We start from the raw sequence: 9,354 nt of genomic DNA, 5'->3' as shown, positions 1-9,354 counted from the left end.
TACAAGGCATTCCGAGATCTGACTGAGGCCCTCTGGCTACGTCTGTGCTCCTGCATCCTCTCAGTGTTGCCTAGCAGCATACAAGTAAAAATGGTGAGTGGGTTTCTGCATTGAGGAACTCAGCTCAGAGGTCTGCACTTCTAGGTTGGTTTGTTAAATAAAGAAGCCACAGGGAGTGCCTCAAGGGTTAGAAAAATCTCAAGAACACACTCGTTGCTCTTAGAACTTTTATAAATTATGACAGGCCGGGCGCGGTGGCTCACGGCTGTAATCTCAGCACTTTGGGAGGCTGAGGCGGGCGGATCATGAGGTCAGGAGATCAAGACCATCCTGGCCAACATAGTGAAACCCCGTCTCTACTAAAATTACAAAAAATTAGCCGGGCGAGGTGGCGGTGCCTGTGGTCCCAGCTACTCGGGAGGCTGAGGCAGGAGAATGGTGTGAACTTGGGAGGCGGAGCTTGCAGTGAGCCCAGATCACACCATTGTACTCCAGCCTGGGCAACAGAGCGAGACTCGGTCTCAAAAAAAAAAAAAAAGTGAATTATGACAGACACACCAACACACAAAGATACACAGTCAGCACTTATATCACAACTCATTGTTTAATTATAACAAAGCAATACATCTACCAATGCGAAATTATTATTATTACCATTATTATTATTATTTTGAGATGCAATTTCGCTCTGTTGCCCAGGCTGGAGTACAATGGTGTGATCTCGGCTCACTATAACCTCTGCCTCCTGGGTTCAAGTGATTCTCCTGCCTTAGCCTCCCGAGTAGCTGGGATTACAGACACCCACTACCTTGCCCAGCTGATTTTTTTTTTTGTATTTTTAGTAGAGACAGGTTTTCTCCATGTTGGTCAGGATGGTCTTGAACTCCTGACCTCAGGTGATCCGCCCGCCTCAACCTCCCAAAGTGCTGGGATTACAGGCGTGGGCCACCGCACCCGGCCTAATGAGAGTCGTCTTTAACCTCCACTTCACTTTCTAAAAGAGAGTCTTTTTTCGGCGGGGGTGGGAGAGGACAGGGTCTCACTCTGTCGCCCAGGCTGGGGTGCCAGTGGCATGATCATAGCTCACTGCAGCCTTGACCTCCTGGGCCCATTGATCGCCCTGTCTCAGTCTCCTGAGTAGCTGGCACCGTACATTTGTGCGACCATGTCGGGCTAATGTTTAATTTTGACTTTTGTACAGATGGGGTCTCCCCATGTTGCCCAAGCTAGAAATGAGCCTTTTAAACAATTTCAAACCGTACATCCAGATATCCGTTCTATCTGAATACAAACACAGTCATGTGTTGCTTAACGATGGGGATATGTTCTGAGAAATGCGTCATTAGGTGATTTTGTCATTGTGTGAGCATCACAGAATGTGCTTACACAAACCCAGATGGTGTGTCCTACCACAAGCCTAGGCCATAAGTGTGTGGTATAGCTCGTCACTCCCAGGCTACAAACGAGTACGGCATGGTCCTGTACTGAATACTGAAGACAGCTGTAACACACTGGTAAGTATTTGTCTCTAAACATAGAAAAGGCACAGTAAAAATACTGTATAAAATACAAAAAAAGGTAACCTGTCTAGGGCGCTTCCCGTGAATGGAGCTTGCAGGACTGGAAGTTGCAGAGAGTGGGTGGTGAGTGAATGTGAAGGCCCAGGACATCCCTGTACACGGCTACAGACTTTATCAACTTTGTACACTTAGGCTATAGTAAATGCATTAAAAAATATTTTTCTTTCTTCAATAAGAAATTATCCTTAGTTTACTGAAACTTTTTACCTGGCAAACCTTTTACTTTTTATTAACTTTGTGACTTTTTTGTAATGCCACTTAGCTTAAAACACACATTGTAAAACTGTATAAAATACGCTCTTTTTATTCTTATTCTACAAGTCATATTCCATTTAATTTTTTAATATTTATTTATTTATTTTTTACTTTTCAAACTTTTTCTTTGCAAACTAAGACACAAGCACACACATTAGCCTGGGTGTCCACTGAGACGGAATGATCAGTACCACTGTCTTGGCCTCTACACCTCGTCCCACCGGAAGGATTTCCGGGGCAGCCACATGCGTGGAACTGTCTCCTCCTGTGATCATGATGCTTTCTAAATATTGCCTGAAGGGCCTGCCTCAGACCCCTCTCAGGAGGTGGAACCACCACGATGCTTTCTAAATACTGCCTGAAGGACCAGCCTCAGACCCCTCTCAGGAGGTGGAACCACAACAATGCTTTCTACAATACTGCCTGAAGGGCCTGCCTCAGACCCCTCTCAGGAGGTGGAACCACCACGATGCTTTCTAAATACTGCCTGAAGGGCCTGCCTCAGACCCCTCTCAGGAGGTGGAACCACCACATATGTAATTTGTTGTTGACCAAAATGTGTTGTTCTGCAACATGTGACTATATACATATATACATACCATGTGTGTTTGTGTGTATAGTAAGAGAGTTTGTGAACAAAAAATGGAGTCACACTATATACAATCTCACTATACATTATATTTAGCTTTCTTTTTCTTTCTTTCTTTTTTTTTTTTTTGAGATGGAGTCTCGCTCTGTCACTGGACTGGAGTGCAGTGGCGTGACCTTGCCTCACTGCAACCTCCGCCTCCTGGGTTCAAGCCATTCTCCTGCCTCAGCCTCCTGAGTAGCTGGGCTTACAAGCACGTACCACCACGCCCGGCTAATTTTTGTTATTTTTTAGTTGGGACAGGATTTCACCATCTTGGCCAGGCTGATCTCGAACTCCTGCCTTGTGATCCATCCGCCTTGGCCTCCCAAAGTGCTGGGATTACAGGCGTGAGCCACTGCGCCCGGCATATTTAACTTTCTACTTGTTTGATATTAATATCTTTTTTTTTGGACAAAATTGTTGGTAATGTCATTCCAATTTAATGATTGTTTCCAGTCATCATCTATTAAATGATGTCTACCACTTTAAACACGTACCTTGTTCCCCAGTATTATCTATTTCAGTACATGCTATAATGAAGTTTTTGAGGGTATGTGTTTACTGATTGAGGGTTAATAAACGCAAAGCAGATTCCTAGATGTAGAATTAACAGGGCAATGAGAAAAGCATGTCATTTAACATTTTATGAAAGACAGATATTTCTTTTGTTAAAATAATATGGACTATGTCAAGGTATATGTGTATTTAAATAGTCATTTTTTTTTTTAGATCTCTCCAAAGATACTATTTCAATTTTGACTCTTATCAAGTGTTCATGAGGCCAGGCATGATGGCTCACACCTGTAATCCCGGCACTTTGGGATTCCAAGGTGGGCAGATCGCTTGAGATCAGGAGTTCAAGATCAGCCTGGGCAACATCACAAAACTCCATCTCAACTAAATATACAAAAATTAGCCGGCGTGGTGGAACATGCCTGTAATCCCAGCTACTTGGGAGGCTGAGGCAGGAGAACCTGGGAAGACGAGGCTGCAGTGAGCCCAGATCACACCACTGCACTCAAGCCTGAGCGACACAGTGAGACTCTGTCTCAAAAAAAAAAAAAAAAAAAAAGAACAAAATAATCATGAGATTGGGCTTATTTCCCACATTTTTTCAAACTCTGGATATTGCCACACTTTTCATTATTTACCTATCTGGAAAAGCAAATATCTTTATATTTAAATTTTTATAACCTCAATCATCAGTGAACACATTTCTAATGTTTATATCACTTGCTTGTAAACCATTTTCCTGTGAACTGTTTCTTCAAGTCATTACATATTTTTCTTTTGCTACATGTTTTTGTTGCCAATTTTTTGAGAAAAAAAGCAAAGTAGCCTTCGGTTGTCTTCTGGAATTTTTCTACTATTGTCATTATTTTTTAGAGTTTGCTAGTAGTGTTTCTTTTTTGTTTTGTTTTGTTTTGTTTTGTTTTTGAGATGGAGTCTTGCTCTATCGCCCAGGCTGGAGTGCAGCGGCGCTATCTCGACTCACTGCAAGCTCCGCCTCCCAGGTTCATGCCATTCTCCTGCCTTAGCCTCGAGAGTGGCTGGGACTACAGGCATGCACCACCACACTGTGTAATTTTTGTATGTTTAATAGAGAAGGGGTTTCACTGTGTTGGCCAGACTAGTTGTGAACTCCTGACCTCAGGTGATCCACCCATCTCAGCCTCCCAAAGTGCTGGGATTACAGGCGTGAGCCACGGCACCCGGCCAATAGTGTTTCTTAGAGTGTAGATTTTTCTAAATAGGTAACACAATTTATCTATGTTTTGCTTTTTAACTTTTGAGAATTGCAGCTTGGCTTATGATGTATACTTATTCAAGATGATTGGGGAAAAAAAGGAAAAATAACTATCACGCTTTCTGATAGTAGTTGTATTTTTGAAATGTTTAAATATGTAATTCATAATTTTAATATTTTTGGTGTAAGGAATAAAGATGGGACCCACACTCCCTTCCTCCCACAAATGCTTTGTCAGTTATCATGATGTAGTTATTGTATTTTCAAAGCTTGGTAAGATATAAGATAAGAGAATTTCTCTTCAGTAGGCTTTTTTTCTTCTGGATTTCTCTGGCTAGACTTACGGGCTTATGTTCCCATTCTGTGTTTGCATGACACATCACCTTTTTTTTTAACATATGTCAAAACCTTTACACTCACTAAACTTTTATATGTTTTATATATTTATATTTCATATTTAAAATCTCAAAGCATATCTGTAAACTAAGCTAGGTTTGATTATTACCATTTTAGATGAGAAAACTATGAAAAGGCAAATGAGCTTGCTGAGATCTTGTAATTTAGTCTTGTTGACCTAGGGATAATGCAGAATAGTTTGGAGGGATTGCCCAAAATGTATGTATGTATTTTTATTTGTCTTAGTTTGGGAGTACTGTTTTGTTACCTGCATGTTTGGATTTATTTTTATTTGTATTAATTTGGGAGTACTGCTTTTTAGCTGCTTGTACATATTTATATTTATTTAAATTAATTTGGGAGTACTGCTTTTTAGCTGCTCGTACGTATTTATATTTATTTAAATTAATTTGGGAGTACTGCTTTTTAGCTGCACGTATTGCATAGTGGTGAAGTCTTGGCTTTTAATGTGTCCATCACCCAAACACCAGGATGGACCGAGTCTCTCTATATCCATCTGTAAGACTTGTGGTTTGTCTCATCAAATACGCTTTGCTTTGAATATGATGTGGTATTGGAATTGGAACGTGATAAGAGTTTTCTGTACATGTGCGTGAATTATTGCATTACAGTTATAATATCTGTTACAAAGTTTTTTCAAGCTGTTTTATCCTCTCAAGCAGTATATAGTACTTTGGAAGAAAACCTCATACACTCTATTTCTTCAATACCAGGCCCAATTAAAAGAGAGAGAGAGAAAGAGATTTTATGTGTATTTTGCTTGTCTCTTACGTTATTTATCTACTAAAGTATTTAAAAAATTACCTCAGAAATGATAACCCAATGAATGAGGTGTTTCTTTGAGACCAGTCATAGATAAAGCACTCTGTGTGTAATGAATATTTCCTAAATACTATTGATAGATTATTCTGAGGCTCCATTTTGAGTCCTTGAGGTTTTTGGCAGGAGCTTAGGGACTGGAGTCTCTAGAAATATTCATTGTTTGGCCACAGCAGGATTTGTCTTCACTTCATTGGATTTAGAGGCAGTACTAATAGTGGTTAAGAATGCACACTCTCGGCCACGTTGCTGGGGTTCAGAATCAGCTCTGCGTCTTCCTACATATGACAGTTTGCTCAACACACATGTGTTTCAGCTTCCTTTTCTATAAGTTGGGAGCTAATAATAATAATGCAACTCCATATAACTGTTGGGGTTACATGAATAGAATACATATAAAAACATAGAAGAATGCTTAGCTTCTGTTGGAGTTAAATGAATAAATTAAATATAGAAAGCATAGAAAAGAGGCCAGGCACGGTGGCTCACACCTGTAATCCCAGCACTTTGGGAGGCCGAGGTGGGTGGATCATGAGGTCAGGAGTTCGAGACCAGCCTGGCCAACATGTGAAACCCCGTCTCTACTAAAAATACAAAAAATTAGCCGGGCATGGTAGTGACGCCTGTAATCCTAGCTACTTGGGAGGCTGAGGCAGGAGAATGGATTGAATCTGGGAGGCGGAGGTTGCAGTGAGCCGAGATCGCGCGATTGCACTCCAGCCTGGGCAACAGAGCCAGACTTCATCTCAAAAAAAAAAAAAAAAAAAAAAAAAAAAAAAAAAAAAAGGCGTAGAAGAATGCTTAGCTTGTGCTGGGGTTAAATGAATAATAAAATAAATATAAAAAGCAGAGAAGAATGCTTAACTTCTAGTAAGTTCTGTTGTTATTGTTAGGATTGATATTTCTGTTTAGCTGCAGTAGAGATGGATGGATCCAATGGCAGCACCCAAACCCATTTCATACTGCTGGGGTTCTCTGACCGACCCCATCTGGAGAGGATCCTCTTTGTGGTCATCCTGATCGCGTACCTCCTGACCCTCGTGGGCAACACCACCATCATCCTGGTGTCCCGGCTGGACCCCCACCTCCACACCCCCATGTACTTCTTCCTCACCCACCTCTCCTTCCTGGACCTCAGTTTCACCACCAGCTCCATTCCCCAGCTGCTCTACAACCTTAATGGACGTGACAAGACCATCAGCTACACGGGCTGTGCCATCCAGCTCTTCCTGTTCCTGGGTCTGGGTGGTGTGGAGTGCCTGCTCCTGGCCGTCATGGCCTATGACCGGTTTATGGCTATCTGCAAGCCCCTGCACTACATGGTGATCATGAACCCCAGGCTCTGCCGGGGCTTGGCGTCAGTGGCCTGGGGCTGTGGGGTGGCCAACTCCTTGGCCATGTCTCCTGTGACCCTGCGCTTACCCCGCTGTGGGCGCCACGAGGTGGACCACTTCCTGTGTGAGATGCCCGCCCTGATCCGGACGGCCTGCGTCAGCACTGTGGCCGTTGAAGGCACCGTGTTTGTCCTGGCGGTGGGCGTTGTGCTGTCCCCCTTGGTGTTTATCCTGCTCTCTTACAGCTACATTGTGAGGGCTGTGTTACAAATTCGGTCAGCATCAGGAAGGCAGAAGGCCTTCAGCACCTGCGGCTCCCATCTCACTGTGGTCTCCCTTTTCTATGGAAACATCATCTACATGTACATGCAACCAGGAGCCAGCTCCTCCCAGGACCAGGGCAAGTTCCTCACGCTCTTCTACAACATTGTCACCCCCCTCCTCAATCCTCTCATCTACACCCTCAGAAACAGAGAGGTGAAGGGGGCGCTGGGAAGGTTGCTTCTGGGGAAGAGAGAGCTAGGAAAGGAGTAAGGGCTTCTCCACCTGACTTCACCTCCATCCAGGGCCACTGGCGGCATCTGGAACGGCTGAATTCCAGCTGGTATTAGCTTGTGACTCCCAACTTGCCTTTTTCTGGACTTTTGTGAGGCTGTTTCAGTTCTGACATCATGTGCTTTTGTTGTTGCTTTTAAAATTGAGACGGGGTCTCACTCTGTCACCTAGGGAGGAGTGCAGTGGTGCCATCATGGCTCCTCCAACTCTTGGGCTTAAGCGATCCTCCCCCGCCTCAGCCTTCCAAGTAACTGGAAGGTGCGCACCACTGGCGGTGGGCATTGTGGCTTTTCTATTTTCTACGGAGATGGGGTCTAGCTGTGTTGCCCAGGCTGGTCCCAAACTCCTGGCCTCATGTGATCCTCCTGCCATGGCCTCCTAGAGTTCTGGGATTACAGGTGTGAGTCACTGTGCCTGGCCAACGTTATGTGCTTTATGTGTGAACTGAATAACACAAATCATCCCCAAACCCATCGTGCTCTATAAAGCAGCTGTAAAGAACAAAGTGAGATAAACCATTGTAAAGATGAGTTTCCACCAACTTATACCAGAGTGCTAAGAGGAAATAACTCTTCTCAATCAGAGCTTGGCTTTGTTTGTTGTTATTTGCTTTAAAGTCTAACACACCTGACATGTTTCAGTCAGAATGACCCCAAATGCATCACTGTTCTCCACGTGGTCCAAGTGCCTCTCTGTTTAGAGCCATCAAATCATGGAATTCAGCACAGTTTGATATTTTCTATATTCCCAATTCCTACCCAAACCTTTTCATGAAATTGTAGAGTTTGTTGTACCCTTTATCTAAACCTTTGGAATTTTCCCCAAAATCTGGTGTAAGATTCTGCATAAACCAAGAAGTGAACCTGTAAATAATGATACACGGGTCATTTAAATCTTAAAGCGTCATTCTTTCTCAGGCATGTTTTTTCATTATTAGTAAGAAGAACGGGACATTGGTTCAGTCCCTTCTGTGTACCAGACGCTCATCGTTCATCTAACCTCCGTATTTGTATGAAGTCAGCATGAGTATCGTTATTCCCATTTTATCTCCCTGGTCCTTGAGATCTGAAGGTTAAATCTTTTGCTTGAGGGGAAATGAATCAGGTTTTCTCCCCAAGTTCTTTCTGACTCCTGATTCATGTGGTTTCTATTGCATCATGAAATTTCAAAGAGCAAAAGTCTTTAAGCATTTGGCTTGGCACGCAATGTCAAAGACCCTTTGGGGCTAAGGAGCATGGCTGGCCACTGTTCCTTCCATAGTGCGGTCCTCAGTGTGTCCCACTGATGTGCACTCCAGTTATCTGAGGTCTCGTTCCAATGCGGTTCCAGTTCAGCTGGTGATGAGGGGTCTGAGTTTCTGTGTCTCCTCCCAGGTGATGCCCTTGCTTTGGGGACTCGGACTACATTTTAAGGACCCAGGAAATACATCACCCCATGCTCTGGTTCCAGGCAGTTGGAGGGCAGACACGTTCTGGAAAAAGCTGGGAGAGCGTTCATAGACGAAGGGCGAATACAAGGTGAGAGGGAGTGGTGTGAAAGGCCTGCTGAGGGGTGGTCCTCATTCCTCTGCCATCGCTCCTGAGCTCGGCTCCTTCCTCCTCCACGGGTGTATTTCTGTCCTCTTTTGTAGCCTTCTCACCTCCACACTGCACATCAAAGGTCACCAGCCCCAGGGCATTGTGTAAGTGTAAACAAACCAGAGCCCGGCCCCTCTGACTATTCAAGGATGCTGTTTGTGAGAAGTACTGATGTGGATGGGCTAATGGTGAACTGAGAATGAGTTATCTGTGTGGCAGTTAGGGTTTATTTCCAACAGTTACAAAACTCCCCAAGTCCACATATATATGTTAAAGAAAATACTTTATTTATTTTTTTGAGATGGAGTCTTGCTGTGTCTCCCAGGCTGAAGTTTCTTCTCCTTTAGCTGAATGGTTTTCTGCTGCAATCGCTGTTTGATTAAGGCCGCTTTTGGCTGCAGGTGTCCCGTTCTATACTTATTCCTCTGCTTGTTCCCCT

At 43.6% G+C, this 9,354-nt stretch overlaps 1 protein-coding gene across 1 annotated transcript; it reads left to right on the top strand.

Moving 5' to 3' along the window:
- Positions 1-6,286: 6,286 nt before the first annotated feature.
- LOC102134224 (olfactory receptor 2W3) lies at positions 6,287-8,018 on the top strand. The gene has a single exon (XM_005539557.4). It carries the CDS (start codon positions 6,373-6,375, stop codon positions 7,315-7,317), a length of 945 nt encoding a protein of 314 aa, XP_005539614.2. The 5' UTR covers positions 6,287-6,372; the 3' UTR covers positions 7,318-8,018.
- Positions 8,019-9,354: the final 1,336 nt, after the last annotated feature.

The sequence above is a fragment of the Macaca fascicularis genome, chromosome 1, assembly GCF_037993035.2.
Source record: "Macaca fascicularis isolate 582-1 chromosome 1, T2T-MFA8v1.1".
NCBI lineage: Eukaryota > Metazoa > Chordata > Mammalia > Primates > Cercopithecidae > Macaca > Macaca fascicularis.
This window is presented reverse-complemented; position numbering and strand designations above follow the sequence as displayed.

Coding starts and splice junctions, on each gene's coding strand:
- LOC102134224 (XM_005539557.4), top strand. CDS start 6,373: ATGGATGGATCCAATGGCAGCACCCAAACCCATTTCATACTGCTGGGG.